Genomic DNA, 15,600 nt, shown 5'->3' on the forward strand with positions numbered 1-15,600 from the left:
CGTATGCATTTTTCCCAACAGTTTGAATAAAGTGTTTGCAGACATGAGAAGGCGTCGTCGACGTGCGTGACTCAAAGAGCAAAATAAACGACAAACGCGCGCGTCTCTGCGGCACTGATTAGATATCCAGCAGACTCGCAGCATCCGACTGAAGGAGATAAGGCTCGAGTGCGAGAGTGCCAACCAAATTTACATGATTGGTGCAATCGAGTGCCGCGAGCAGATCTGCGAGAGCTGAGCAGCATCACGCAGACTTGACTGCAGGTCATTTGCACCGGCAGCAGCTGCATCAGGATACCGGCACATGCTGCTCAGGTCCAGGGCGGGACCCTTGATCAAGGAGGTGATCGGCAGGAACCACCTCGAGAAGGTCACGCAGCATCCAGACGAGGTCGTCCCGTGCCTGCAGACTCAGTGGACGCATATACCTATCGAAGTTCTTTCAACTCTGGAAGCGATTTTTGCACAGATGCAGGTTGGATTCATAAATTTTTATGTTTTTATTTGCTTCTTTTCCAACCAGTAAGGTTGTTATTAATATATTATGCCTCTAAATTTTGAAATAAATTTTGTTTGAGGTTTCTCATTGAGTTCATTATTGGGTCTTAAAAAGATGATTAAATCATTATTTACTTTCATCTCTTTGTGTCTACTTGGTAATTGATTTCAACTTAATTTTAAATGAGAATGTCTTTTGTAAATGCATGTAGGGTAAAATTGATCGGCGCTTTTGTGGTTTTTTGGAGAGTTCGGTAAAATATAAATAATTTAATGTTGCATTTTATGTAAATTGTAATGAATGAATGAATTTATTTCCGTTTTATTATTCCATGACAGAAGTTAACTACTAGCCATTAATAAAACGATGACTTTTATTCTTCCATGAATGAGTCCTTGAGTGCTACCTTCAGTTAAAAATAAAATGTTTTCATTAAACAGTGCAATGAAAAACTTAAAATTTAAATTCATATAATCAAGTTATTTAGCTTGTTTTTCAAGCGGATTATGACCTGCTAAAACTCTGTATAAAGTGAACAACGCTGAATGCAGCAAGGATGAAACATCTTAAGCTAATTGTAATTTAAGTGGAGTAAACCGAGCCTGAGAAATTCGCTCGGGGTAAGTGAACGAGCCTGCGATTTAGCATGTTTGGCTTCGGCGTCACGTCTCACTTTTCCGCCCGATTTAATTCACGATGTGGAAGCGACATCCAATCTCTCTAGCTGCACCGTGACTAGAGAGAAATAAAATACCCCGCTGACATTTGATTGGAATTTTATCGCCGCTCAACATCTGCTTTATCTGCATCAGCAAAAGTGCTGGTTTGTGTGTGTTTTTGGCACTAAAATACAAATTAGGCCCGTAATCAGATCGCTGTTCGCTCGCTGCACTGCCCAGCGCTGGAATTGGAAAACAACGATAAACAACACGATTCCGCTTTATGTGTTTCGCTATTCATCTCTCGCTGCTTGATTCGGTTGCTGGAACGTTTTATATATTTTATTTCTCGTTTCTCCTCATCTCTCTCTCGAGAGAGAGAAAGAAAGAGGAGATATCAAAGTCAGGCCTGATCTGGACGCGAAGAGGGTCATTATATTTAATGATCATTGATCTCTCTCGCCAGTTCAAGGGCGGCTGTGAATTTTTAGTGCATCTCTAGCGCTGGCACTTTTCTGCCGCGGCTACAATTTAAATGGCCTTTTGGCATCTAGTTCGATAACACGATCGGCAGACATCAAGAAATGCTACACTCATTAGTTTCTATCTATTTTTACAAAACATAGCTGTATGTGTATTATTAGTTATGATTCTATAGGATTTTTAGCACTAATATTTGTGTTTAAATTAATTAATAAAAATCTACTTGACAAAATATTTTCCCACGGAAAAATCTCAATTCAAATAGCGTTTTGAAAACTACGAGATCTGATAAAAAAAAAACTAATGATTGGCAACAGAGGGTTTCAAGATATAAATTTTTGTTTGCAGCTAAGTCAACGGCAGTCAATCAAACACATGGTTCTCTTGGCATTTCGTGAGCACGCGGTTTTGCCTCTCGAATAGAATCTCACGGAATACCTGGAGCAGTCAGAAAAGTGCCACCTACACTTCAGCAAATGTTCCTCGTCCTGCAGGTGAATTAAATTTGTGGGAAAGAATCCACCAAAGAGTATGATATGTTTGGCAAATTTCAGAGCATTCCCACTCGATTCCCAGTGAGCGAGAGTTTGTTGCGGCTTGACACCCTAACCGCCTTCTGTACGTGAGTCGCAACCCTGAGCCGGTGGTCAACTTGGAGCGTTTGCCGTAGCGACAAGCCTGTAACAAATATTTACTTTGAAATTGCTCAAATTTCTCTCACCAGAGAAGCTGCCGGGAATACACGCAGGCTCCTTCAGCGTCCTGTGAGCGTCGCCTCAGGGTATCACGCCAGCACCCTGAGTGAATTATTCTCACTGTCTGCCGACCGACTATGCTACAAGCATCGCATGATCTACTGATTTCAACCTCTGAGGGTGCATTGTTCCTGACATGCGTTTCAAAATTAATTTTTATCCGTCTGTTTGCGTAGCGTGTGAGAGTGCAGGTCTACAAAAAGGATAATTGCGTGAGCAGGCATCAACCTGAGCATGATCAGTAGCATTTGACCTGCTTTAAAAAGAATGTGAATTTTTCCTCTTTTTTTCAAGTGAAAAGAGCTACAGTTCTGACCCTGGTTAAAAATGTTGCATGCCGTGCAACAAATAAATTATTACTTTTTGTGAATATTTTTTACTATTATTAGAACCTTCAAATATTTTAAATTCCAATATTAATTTCATGGTCTTGCTTAGTGATTTTTTACACGGCCATTTTTCCTTTCTCAAAACCAAGCTCTAAAAATTATAATATTTTTTATATCTTTTTGAACGAGGAAGTTTATACAAAGTAATTTTAACGCATCAATAAATCGCTGTGGCGTGCATGCTTTTCATTTGCATGCCGTTTGCAATTTTCCCTATCGCCCTATTTGTGCGCGTGATAAAAAGATTTACTTTATTATTATTCAATTAAGGAACATAAATAGACTGAGCGCAGCATCTCTCTCTGCGAGCAACTCTTTTGTACTCACGTGAGGCAATAAACCACAATTACGGGAGCGATTCATGAAGAATAAAATATGATTGGCTATCCAATTGCGCGCCGAGCGTGATTCGAATTTATCACAATTATTGCCGATGCGAGAGGAATAGGAAACGAGAAAAGCCGTCGGTAATGGAGACTACTTAATTCACACACGAATAATCCCCGTGCAATTTAGAAAGGAAATAATCGGGGATTATGCATTAACAAGAGTGCGAGTGAGCGAAAAATGAGGCAATCGACCGGCGCGGATTCGGATGTGTTACGCAAAATATCTCGGGAAATGGTGCATGGGAATACTTTCTTCCTCAATAAGTGATATGCGTGTAAACGGCATTTCGCGCTTAATTGCCCCCATATCGCGAGCACGACTGGGCGAATATCATTAATGTGCAGCGGAAGGATGTGAGAGCAGATGCATGATCGCGCGCGGGACCAAGTGGAACTCAACTATAAAAGCGCCGCAACACCTTTCGCAGCCACACATTACCTCTAGTTCCTGCAAGCAACCCGTCATGAATATTTCAACTGTGAGTACCCGCATTTGGTTAGCAAGGGGGTAGATAATTGGGACACGAGGGTGTCTTTTTTCATCTGGTGCTGGCTGATGTGAAACTGGAGATCACCTCTGGTCGTGTTATTTGTAGCTCCCAAGGGGTCTTATTTTTTCTTAATTTGCTACAACCTTGCATTATTTAGTTTTATCGAAATCCCTCAAGCGCTTGTCTACAGAAAATTATTTTTAGAATTTGATTTATTAAAACATCATGGCGCACAACACTAAAATCTACACACGCTTTTCTTTCTATCGGTGCATTCAGCTACACTTTTCAAAACAATTGTGAAAACTTATAATTGTATTTTCCCTTGGTTCGTAGTGAAATGATTAACCCTTATATAAAACACAACTACCAGGAAAATACGATCAACGCCATTTTGTATTTATCATAATTTCGGTTTCCTTAAAATGTTTGATTTAATTTTATATGAAAATATTGTGATTGTTGCAGTGCTTCATTCTCGCCCTGTGCACCTCCCTGGTTGCATCACAGGGTGGAGGCCGAAGATTTGCCAGCGGAGGAAGCTTCGGGGGTGGCCGTGGAGGAGCTGGAGGATTCGGTGCCCTGGCCAGCGGTGGAGGCGGGCTCTCAGGAAACAATTTCGCTGGGAATGGGGGTGGTTTTGATGGCGGCAATGGGGGTTTCGGTGGCATTGGGGCTGGATTTGGGGACAGCGGCGCCGCTGGCAATGGCAATAATGGAGCCGTAGGATTTGGGGGCTCGTCTGGAGGCTTTGGCGCCGCCGGTGACCTTGGAGGAGAAGGTGGATTTGGTGGAGACTCCAGCAACGAAGGCGCCGATTTCGGTGCCAATGGATTCAGTGGAACTGAAGGACTTGGTGGCCACCATGGTAACAAAAAGTTATTTAAAATTATCTGCTTGAGAAATATTAATTAATTTATTTTCAGGCCACCTCCTGAAGGGATTCGCATACAGCCACATCAACGTGCACAAGCCCAAGACACACACGATCCCTCTCTTCAAGTACGTCAAATATCACTACCACCACGATGACCACCAAGATGAGCAACATCACGACCAACACCACCATGGCTTTGGATTTGGTCAGTGATCGCAACAAATCAAAAATACTAATGACCTCGTAGTGTTGTTTTTGTTCCTTTATAATTTTTATGGATTAATAAACTTTTATATTCAAATTATTTTCCCAATTTATTTTCATTTGACGCATTTCTAACAAGCAAATATGCAGAGATTTTAGCACGGCCGTCGAGCAGGCTGCATACTTCTCAGGATTTTCGCAGTAAAAGCCATTTATTTTACAGCTATAGCCGATCTAATACATTTATTTTGTATCTTACAAAATTCAATCCAAGTAATGAAAGTGGAGAGATTTAGAATGATAACATTGCGGTTTTGTATTTCCAGCGACTCGGTTCAGAATGAATAATTTTGGATCGAGAGCCACCGGGTTATTAGAGTTTTGAATTTGCAGAAACTCTCTTGGGTAAAAGGCTTTTTTAGTAAGCATGCCACTCACTTTACTCTTTCTCTTCGATTTGAAAAATTTTGAAGAAAATCTTTCGCCAAAAAAAGAAAGCATCGCTACGAGAAACCCAAAAGTGACTGCCAAATAAGTGCTCGTGAAGTCAGCCAGTTTCAGTTGCTTTTCAGCGTTTCCCAGATTTAGCGGGCAGACTTCACTCTGGGATGAATTGGAATTCAAGATGTGAGTGATAACTCCGCCCTCCACCATTGTCCGCAAACTGAAATGAATTTATTAGTTAAATCTAAGAATCAATCAAACAGCGAATTTAAGTTTACACAGGATCGAAAATTGAATGGTATGAGCTGTTGTCTCGAAAAGCTATTGCCATCGGCCTCAAAAGAAACGGCTCCAACGTGTTCACCATTTGGCAGCGGCTGATAGCATCATCAAATCTGTCAATGTTTTTCATATAATTTTCGAACACCAAAGACTGCACTTTTCTCAATTCGCCCAAATAAACGTGATCTGAAGAAAAATAAAATTTGCTTGTAAGAAATCCGGAATAATATGAGTTTCCTTCTTACTTTGCAAAACTAGATTGACGATCTCCTCACTTGTGCATTCTATTAGCTGCCCTTGCCCACTGTCCAGGGAGTCCTTTAAATACTGCATTTCTTCATCGTCACCCTAAAGTTTACTTAATTAGAATGACAAAACAAGAGACAATTCAAAAATTCAAACGGATATCGCCTGTTCTAGTGCTCCGCCGCTCTTGCCGAACCACTTTATGTTTTTCTCAGCCAACTCCTCAGGGTGAGAGATAGGAAGAGAAAATCGCGAAAGGGTCAGAAAGGCCGTCAGGTTGGCCGTGTAGTAGGACGTGAGGATCGTGATGAATATCCACCAGGTGGCGAATAGCAGTCTCGTTGTGTCTGCAAAAGCAGGTTAAATTAGCAGCTTAGGCGAAATTGGCACTGCCGTTCGCCTATGATTTCTAGGAAAGCGCGTTCGAACACTGCTAAATTGGCAATTAAGAGGAGTAATCACCGTCTGTCGGGTCGAGCGGCGAGCCTTGCTTCATAATTGCGCCGTACGTGAACCAAACGCACTCGTTCAGACGGTACACTCGTGATTTGGGCCCACTCGAGTGGACCAGCTTTTGGCGCAGCTTAATAATCGCGAAAATCAGCGGACCCATCAGCACCAAGGCGAACAAAGTCAGCATCCACACCTGTTATGTTGCGGATTATTGTGCTTATAATTCGCACGAATAAACAATTTGCCAACCTCGAGGGTGAACGGCTCCAAAAGGCTGGTGCCGATCAGCGACTTTCGCGGCCGTTGCATTAGGAAAACCCACTTGTCTGCCGTCACCGGGGTAGAGTATATCAGGCCGTCAGGGTGCCGGGGTACAGGCAGAAAAGCTGCTATCAGATCCACTTCCTGAAAAGCAATAAAGAAAGGAATATGGTCTGCAATTTTGTGTTTTAATTTTCCCTTAAGTAAAAATGCTTCCGGGAAAAATATAAACTACAGGAACTAGACATGTTAGTAATGAAAAATATTTGGAATGTCTTTTGAGGCTAAAATAAAAAGTCAAAGTAAGATTTTCATGAACTCTCAAAGTTGTTTTCAAAAAATTGGGTAAAGCTGTAAATTTAAACTCTTTTGTATACAAAATTATCCATACAATTTCAACAACTCCTGTTTATTTACCCCCATGGAAACGTGTGAACTCTTAACAGTTCTTTTTTCTATTTTAGTTTCAATGCAATGTCATATGTGACGTGAATTATTAAAATCTCTAAACCAGATAAAATTGATTCTTACCCCTTTGTAAGCACTGTTGATAGGATTGGCACTAGGAACCACTTTTACCGAAAAGTTTAGCATATTTTCAAGCAAGCTGAGAATTTCGAACACCATCCCTACTCCATGTAGCGTTCCATTGAGTTTCACTGTGCCGCTTAAGGGCATGTCCTTTAAACAAAAAAATAAATTCAACGGCCAACTATCATGAATTATTTTATACCTCAATAGTCGCAACTCTGAGAATTTTTCCCGAGAGGGAATTGCCAATTTTCTCCTCCATCTTACCAATAAGTTGCTTAAAAAGGAACACGCGTCGCGGGGGTGAATGTGTGGCGGGGTGAAGGACAAATAATGTATTTGTTGCGCCGGCGCTTCTTGCGATGCAACATTAATGCGTGTGTGCTATGGAATACGAGCCACATTTTCGTTCAATCGCCTCATTAGCATTCATGCAGCAAGACAGCAAGAAAGCGGCTTGATTGACTGGAACTAATGACAAAAAGCGCCTCTAATGGACCACGTCAAGAGCACTCGTGTTTGTTCAGCGTCTTCGATGATTAAGAGTTGTCTTGTAACCAAAACGTCTTGCTACCAAATCAAGTTTTGGAATGCCTGGTGTATTATTATAGAGCCTTTGTTATCGAGTGAAATTCAAGCGGGAATTCTGAGTCATGCTTTGTTCTTCGGCGCTTCGACTCATTATTCTCTCTTTTGATTGAGCGAGTGAAAAATATAGCACGGCTTTTTTTTCAAGGTGCAAATTTTCCTCGACCGCATTTGTTGTGACAAGCGTCACTTTTGACAAGAAAATGTCATGGTGATTGTGGTATTAGTGGAGAGCAAACAAGCTAAACACAATGAGCCTGTCAAAATGTTCACTACCACGCAAAATAGTCGTTTCCTCCGCTAATGTCAAGGGCAAAATTTAGCTCTTGTGGCAATATTCATTCGATAAATCATGCAAAAATTCCTGTACCTCCCTTAAATATTATAAATTAAATCAGAATCCACGCGCAATTTTTGCCATGCATTGATTTATATAAGAATAACTTAATTTTTGGTATCACTTAGATGGTTAAAAATTGGCATCAAGCAATACATCGTGAAATGAACTTGCCACTTTTAAAATTTTAAATCAAATCCGGATCAATATCGTTCCAGAAACTAAACGTAGACAACATAGAATTGAGATAAGTTAATATTCAGTTTTGAATAAGATTCAATCATTCGGTTTGGGTTCACTTCTATTTTTTTAGCACAAATTTAATTAGTAATAATAATTAACAGAATAAAGTTTGTATGACGGTATAGTATAATATTTTTCCTAAAAGATATGTTCGTGTCCTCGTAATAAAATGTGGAGATTGTTTTCACAAGCACAAAGAAATATTTATTCTGATCACAGAGAAATATTCAACACCGCGACGTGTGTGGCACAGACTAATTGCTATCAATAAAAATGGTTCACGACCGTCGTTTCCCACGAACTGTCCCGCCGACTGACCGACCTGTGAATCCAAGTACAATCAGGTCGCTAGGCAACCGTATAAACACGTTGCGTTCCGGAGTGACAGCGGCCGAAAATCGGCCGCAAACGTCGAGTAAGTCAATCAATTCCACTCGCAGTTTGTACAACAAAAAATCAGTCTTTGGGCACCGCGCGTGCACTCTCACTTTATCTCTGGACCTAATGATAGAGCATCATCGGCTCTTTTTTAATTCTCTACCTGCGCGCCCACAGAGGGAACACCCACGCTCTTGTCGGTGGTCGTTATTGAGCCATTAAAAGTCTACTCCTTTAATGGCACCCTACACTGGATTCTCCAAAGGGCGGTGCATCTCGCCCGAGGGCTCACAACTGCTCGACGCCCTCGAGGCAGAGGCGCTCATCCAGGCCGACCCCAATATTCCCATCGCGCCCGTCGAGCTGCCCCCGCCCCCGCATTTCTCGGCCGTCGTTGGATTTGACATGCCAGCCCTTTTGGTAACAATTGCCTGCCCGTTCTCACACCCTCCTAAGAATGATCAGTAAAATGCAACTAATTGGCCGAATCCGAGAAACATTTTGTTTCCACCCTGGTATGCGGGATCGGTATAAAGATGACTTAGTAAAATTTAGTTTGAACAACATCGAAAGGAAATTTCATAATATTTTCTCATCATGCGACTCGTTTCAATAATTTGCTAGCTAAATTTGGGGTTAAATCAAAGAGATTATCTTTGTTGATAAATGATTAATGATGCAGTACTACGTCTTTATGAAAACTAAGAGATAATGAAATTGGTCTATCGACTAATGAAATGTATACGTTGCGGGGTGGCCGCTCTGGTAGGAATGGAATGAACCTCACTGTTTCATGGGAAAAGACAGACTAATTTATTTCACACTACGCACTCTCTGCGCGCACACATATAGATAAAATACCTTCATGATTTCTTGGGGTATATGACAACTAAGAAGTCTCTTCAACTAACCATGTGGCATGAATTTTGATATGAAGTACTGCTAATTATGTCTGCGTGGCCGAAACAGGTTGCTGCATACAAGAACGTGCGAGACCGTTTTTCTCTTCCAATTTCACTCATTTGCATACCATCCTTAGTCAATTCTGCGCAGAATAGAGCCATTTCGTTATTGTTTAGTCTTCATTAAAATTCCCTTGGAGGGTTTTATTCTGTTTTCCTTTATATATATTATATTTTTGGAAGATCATGATACTGAATAAATTTTTAAAATAAAATTTAGCTAAACTGGCAAAAAATTGCCCATTTTCTAATACTAGAACAAGGAAAATGTAAAATTGAATTACTGACTGGCCAATCTACAGAGTTCATCTAGGCCAATGTGCGTCGCTGATTTATGGCCAAAAGGACGTATTTTTAGTCTAAATTTATGAAATAAGGCTACGGGAAATTGATAACCTATTCGAGATTCAATGCAACGGTCAAACAATAATATACCCCTAGATTCCAACAAAATTATTATTTGAAGTTAATTTTTTAATAACGATTGTAGATGTAATTTCTGTGGCGAGACTTGTGAAAAAAATCACACTCAAAAGTTTACGGCAAGAATATTGGCTTTGAGAGAAGCAGCTAAAATATGCATAAATTGATAAATTTTAGATTTAGTGTGCACGCATATTGCGTTTAATAAATCATTGATTAATTGTTTATAAATGAAAGGCAAGAATTTTCTAAAATAATCATTTATCACATAGAATTACTCATTTTCCTCACAGCTGTTCCCAAAATATACTCTTCTCTTCAGAGCAGAAAATTCCTAAAAAAAAATGTTGAACTTAATTAAAAAGCCTTTGGGTTTGTGCAGCAGCCACTTTTTCCCCACTATCACCTTATGTTCAACTCGACCCCTCTGTGCGCTAGCGAGCGGGGAGGAGGTGATTGTAAGGTGATAGTGGGCAAAAGGTGGCTGCTGCACAAAGCCAAAGGATTTTAAATAATTAAGTTCAACAAATTTTTTCTTAGGAATTTTCTGCTCTGCGGCCAAAGTCACCCTTAGACGCGCGTTACATTTGGATCTCAGTTGCAATCAACGTTTCACTGCTCAGATATATTTATTTAAAATCCAAATAAAATGTTAAAATTACTCCGGTTCTTTTTCCCAATTCGGCTTTTTGAAGCAGTAAAATATATGAGCAAGATTTTGGGATTGGTTTTATGCAGATGACGAATATAATTTACTATAACGAAGGCGCTTACAAACTTGCTAGAGGTCATAATAAGTCAGCGCAGCGTGGTGGATACGCATTAATATCAATAAAATATTTTTTCTTTTCTGATAAGAGAGCATCAGACTGGACCATTAATGCCTCTGCAGTAGTTATGCAACTTCTCTGCAGTCGCGCTTCACCAGTTGCATATACGCAGACTTTAATGTTGTTTCTTACTCGCTAAAAACAGTGATCCTCGTTTCCCATACAATTTATAGAAAATATGCCTTTGTTCCAGCAACAAGTGGATGATGGCACCGATTTTAACGCGGTTAAGTCGCTTTCGTTGAAACTAATGGTGCAAGACGTGAGTCTCCAGAGACTCGGTTTCATCACACCGAACCTACAGCAATTAATACTGAATGGCAGTTTTCTGCTCTCGTTGCGGTAAATTCAACTAGTCCTACTTGTATACAATTTATGAAACACATTACGTTGCAGAGAACTGGGAACAGGAATGAGCCAGCTCATTGAACTGAGGGTTGCCAGCTGCTCTTTGCGTTCTCTAGACGGCCTCAGCGCCCTCGCCAACCTTCAGGAGCTCCACGCGCCTCACAACCCTGTTGCCGACATATGGTCTTGCGCCGCATTGGCCAACCTCAAAGTTCTTGACTTGAGCTAGTATGATGTTTCCTCTTTATTTAGTTCTACTCTAAATGGAATTGTTGAATCTACATAAAATAGTTGAAGGGATTAAGAGAAAAAAGGAGAGTAAATAATATGAATAAATTTAATACTGAACTGCAAAGAAAAGTACACTGCAAAATTGGGGTTTAGTCTTCCAAAAAATTCAAATCTTAAAATATTGCTGTGTACTGGCATCTTTCTCATTGCTTTTTAATCCACACATCTAACACATTTACACTTTTAACATGAAACATGATGATTGCTAATAGAAAAATTTTCTTGTTCTTTAAATTAATTCATTAGAGTTACCACATCAACCTAATATAGAAAATAATGCTAAACCCCAGTTTTTACAAAAAGTAATTTTTTCATTGCTATTTAAAAAAATTGTGTCTTACAGTACAAAAGTTGTGAATGCCAAGCAGACTGGGTTCCTGGGCGCCTGCACTGATTTAAAGGCGCTGAGCCTGTTCGGCAGTCCGGCGGCCAGCATGGTGAACTACAGGAAGGAGGTTGCTAAACAACTGCCTGATTTGGTGACTTTGGACGGGCAACCATTTGCATCGCGAGGTATAATAAAATTTTGTTTAAATCAATCTACTGCCTATTTGACATTACATAGTGAGGAGCTGCAGAAACTATTGAATTGTTTTGATAATATTTTGACAAAGAGCTACAACAGCTATGTCTCTAAGGGTTAAAAATCACGAAAATCAAACTACTTGTTTCGGTTTACTCTGGAGAAGTTTATTGCAGAAAGAGCCATCATATGAAATGATATTTGAGCTCTTTGGCCCAACTGTATACGATTCAATATTTCTTCCAAATTCTTAATGTAATCTTTGATATTGGCGTGTCGCTGAAAATATTGAAAAGAGTTTAAATTAGATTCACAACAAATGTGGCATAGCGTGTATTACGATTGTTGCAGTTGTGGCAATCCAGTAGGCACTCATTAGTGAAATTCCTTCGTTCAGTTCCTCCAACACGTTGAGCGACAACTATTCTGTGATAGTTACCGGCACAAGAGCAGCGAGAATAGCAGTTTGGCTGAATAGTATTGACTGGATCCGCATTTGCTATTGATTTTAAGAGTTGGCTTAGTATTTTACAATGGATCTGTAATTTACCAAACTCTTACCTAGCGCAACGAACGCCACAGCGACAGCGATCAGGACAAAGCTGAGAAGAATAGGGAATTTCATGTTTTCTTCTGGTCTGTTTATACGCGCTGTTTGTCCTTTGAATGTTTTGCACAAACTGAATACTTTGCTTTGGTTTCCTTTATATTTATACTATTTTTGACCGTGGCATTTAGGTTATATTATCGATACTTTCTGATAGGCATTTTTTTCACTCTTTTCTTAGAACTTTGATCTTTTTCCTCCTTTTGGTTCAAAGTGCGCTGCCCTTTGCCTTGAGATAAAGTCAATGAATTCGTTGATTTTTAGTAAAAATTGGGAATAAATCAACGTTAGAATACATATTTTTAAAATAATAAAAAAACGCAAGAGTTAGTTTGAAGAAAAACGTTTGCTATCACATGATTTGAAATTCCTAGACCTGCTCTTTCGTTGGAAGTACCGTGTTAAATTATAGTGCCTTTAAAGTGAAAAACAATGTAGTGTAAGGCACAAAAGAGACGAACGAAACAGACGTCGGAGATCAAAGATTCCGCGTCGGGAGAGTAAAAAAGAACAATGATAGCGCGCCCCTAATTAATGAAGGATATTAATGGTGGACTTAAATTCAACCATATGGTAAAAGCATCCACTGCCGTCAACAGAAACAACCTGTTTTTTTAAAGTATATAGCGCTTGAATTATTAAATGTACATGACTGTGATAGAGATGTAAGATATGAAAATATCAACTATTATTTTTTTTACTTAAATAATCAATCAATCATTTTATTAAACACTATTTTGTATACAACAGAAGATGATAATTAAACCACAGGTCAATTTACTAAGCTGGACATTTTGCAGCTTACAGCTTGTGTCAGACTCCTTTTGTATTTATCACAGCTTATAAGAAATAGTAAAAGTCTATATGCTCTAATCACTATTAATAGTTTAGTTCATTCTGCTTACTTAAATAATGCGTTCATTTTATCATAGTAACGTGGTTTTAATTTATGCTCTACAGTATTATTTTAGGGTTGCATTTTTCCCATAAAAAAATATTGAAGTATAATTCATTTTAAAATGGACCTAAATGCGCTCCTTAATTCTAAGCAGGATATATATTTCATTTTTCAGTCGATTCTTGCGAACCATGCTGAAAATGCGTTTAACTGCAACAATTCTTGCTCTGTTAGGTCGTCTGACCATAAAGAAACTGGACCGATACCGTGTTTCAGGGCAGAGAGGCAGCAGCGCAGACAGAGACGAGAATGAGGGGGAGGCTGAAGGTGAATCATCACGCGCCGGTCCAGGGAGGAACGATCTTGACCTTGCCTCCATGAGGGTCACGTCCGCAGGTATTAGGAAAATGTAGTCAAGGGTGCTCTCTCGATTCTCACGCCCAATTTGAATTTCACCAAGATTGATGAGAGTGCCTATTTTCCTAATTACCGCGCACGCATACGGTTTTTGTGCCCTTTTCGGCTAATTAAGTTTGTTTCCAACATTTTTAGATCCACCAGAATGATAATTATAGACTTGTGTTGTTTTTCCATGCCACTTGTGGGTGGAGTTTTAATTAATGAAGGGGCAAGAAATCGAGGTTTAAAGGGCTATCTTGCACTCTAGTAGTGCTGTTTTTTGGCCTGTTTACAGGCTGGGTAATATTTATTCTTTCCTTGAGCAAAGAAATCTGTTCTTTCGTGGAGCTATTTATACATGAGAGAACATTTAGCTTGATTTTGTCTGAGTAATGGAATGATTTTCTAGATGACGACGGATCTGATGTAGACGACCCGCCCAGCAATTGAGTCCTCTTCTCGTCAAGTAGGGGATTAGACGTTGGTATTCTGGAAAACTGATTTTTCACCGGACCATCTTGAAATTTTGGTCTGACAGCCTGTAGCACGTGAGAATAAATATCCACGAGACTTTCATTCAAAACTGTCTAGTAAGAAAACTGTGTTTGCCTAGAAGACCTTTTACAAGTTTAGAGAGGCGCGTGAGAGAGCAAATTATTTGTCCTGCACTCGTAGAAAAAGGACACATAATAATAATATTGAGAGAGATGTCACAAGCAGTGTGTGGCTCCCCCCACTCGAATTAGCATATAACAATGTGCGTCACGGCAGCGTTAATAAAACATGCGGACTTTAAGCGCAAGGCATATGTATTCCATTTGAATAGTTTGCTCGCCAATTGAGATCTCCATTGGTGCTCCAGATTAATTCAGGGGTCAAATAATGGTTAATAAAAAGACAGTTGCAAATGTTTCAATTGAATCCACGCGTATGCTGTCCATGTGAATTATTTTATCATGTGATTTCTTTATTTTACACTTCGTATTACTTAGTCTGCCATTGTATTAAAAATTATATTAACAAACTGGCAGGGAAAACCTGCCCCAAACCTCTCTCCATCAATGACAAAATTTGAAATATTATCAAATTTTATGAAATGGATTATATAATGGGCCACATTTTTTTCGAAAAAATGAAAATTAATTTTGTTTTTGAAAGCACTGGTGTTCTACTCCTTCAAACACAAATTAGGGTTGAAAATATTCTACGACCAGTAGCACTAAACTTGAATGCTTTGTTCCGCTCAAACTCTTGCTTTAAAATGCTAATAATCCAGTTCAATGACGTATATACCTACTGCTTTTCCAGCATGTCGGCACGCGCGTAGAGAATTATATTCCGTGTCTCACTCCTATCCGATCATTTCAAATCTGCCTCCATCATCACTTTCTCTTCGCTGCAATTGAAGCAAAATGCGCTGCATCATGAAATAAGTAGGCTTCGTTGCAGGTAACGGTTCTAAATGCAGTTGGTTTCAACAAGAAACAACCGCACGGCGATGCAATTCTGCTGGCAGCTGCTTTCATGAAAACTTGACCAAAAAGCGGAAATTTAATTGCGTTATATGATTTTTTGCTGAATAAGCGCGCAGAAGGCCGAGATGATAAATGAGTGAATGCCATCTTTGACTGTACAAAATATTCACTAGGATCTAGTTTTCCCTTGCCTGTTAGCGTAGGATTTCCCTTTTATTTATTATTTATCGGTGTTAATAAAATAAAATATATTTAATCGCTTACCAGCAGGGTGTTTAAATCGTTAAAGGAGACGTTAAATGCAAATAGCGTAGTAACTATCTCATAATTTAAAT

The 15,600-nt window shown here is 39.5% G+C and overlaps 3 protein-coding genes and 1 long non-coding RNA gene across 7 annotated transcripts; 2 read left to right on the plus strand and 2 right to left on the minus strand.

Annotated features, from left to right (window-relative positions):
* The first annotated feature begins 157 nt into the window (after positions 1-157).
* LOC135943463 (uncharacterized) lies at positions 158-4,846 on the plus strand. 4 transcript variants are annotated; one of them, XM_065489999.1, is made up of 6 exons: positions 158-475; positions 1,990-2,135; positions 2,196-3,252; positions 3,302-3,653; positions 4,134-4,533; positions 4,592-4,846. In XM_065489999.1, the coding sequence occupies exons 4-6, from the start codon at positions 3,543-3,545 to the stop codon at positions 4,753-4,755; spliced, it is 675 nt and encodes a 224-aa protein (XP_065346071.1). In that variant the 5' UTR covers positions 158-475; positions 1,990-2,135; positions 2,196-3,252; positions 3,302-3,542; the 3' UTR covers positions 4,756-4,846. The 4 variants fall into 4 exon arrangements, with proteins under 4 accessions (XP_065346071.1, XP_065346073.1, XP_065346072.1 ...); XM_065490001.1 differs by having other exon boundaries at positions 2,196-2,516; positions 2,573-3,653; XM_065490000.1 differs by having other exon boundaries at positions 2,196-2,307; positions 2,366-3,653.
* On the minus strand, positions 4,819-6,756 carry Ir76b (Ionotropic receptor 76b). The gene is made up of 6 exons (XM_065489997.1): positions 6,421-6,756; positions 6,181-6,364; positions 5,875-6,065; positions 5,718-5,820; positions 5,469-5,658; positions 4,819-5,410 (listed from the first exon to the last, which is right to left on the minus strand). The coding sequence occupies exons 1-6, from the start codon at positions 6,478-6,480 to the stop codon at positions 5,011-5,013; spliced, it is 1,128 nt and encodes a 375-aa protein (XP_065346069.1). The 5' UTR covers positions 6,481-6,756; the 3' UTR covers positions 4,819-5,010.
* A 1,734-nt stretch (positions 6,757-8,490) lies between these two features.
* Positions 8,491-14,984, plus strand: LOC135942478 (leucine-rich repeat-containing protein 56-like). The gene is made up of 7 exons (XM_065488604.1): positions 8,491-8,546; positions 8,687-8,929; positions 10,918-11,066; positions 11,121-11,300; positions 11,707-11,876; positions 13,668-13,787; positions 14,200-14,984. Exons 2-7 carry the CDS (start codon positions 8,747-8,749, stop codon positions 14,238-14,240), a joined length of 843 nt encoding a protein of 280 aa, XP_065344676.1. The 5' UTR covers positions 8,491-8,546; positions 8,687-8,746; the 3' UTR covers positions 14,241-14,984.
* On the minus strand, positions 12,029-12,605 carry LOC135942482 (uncharacterized). The gene is made up of 3 exons (XR_010575097.1): positions 12,448-12,605; positions 12,227-12,385; positions 12,029-12,165 (listed from the first exon to the last, which is right to left on the minus strand). It is a non-coding gene; the product is annotated as an uncharacterized LOC135942482 (long non-coding RNA).
* Positions 14,985-15,600: the final 616 nt, after the last annotated feature.

This window comes from Cloeon dipterum, chromosome 4 (assembly GCF_949628265.1).
Source record: "Cloeon dipterum chromosome 4, ieCloDipt1.1, whole genome shotgun sequence".
NCBI lineage: Eukaryota > Metazoa > Arthropoda > Insecta > Ephemeroptera > Baetidae > Cloeon > Cloeon dipterum.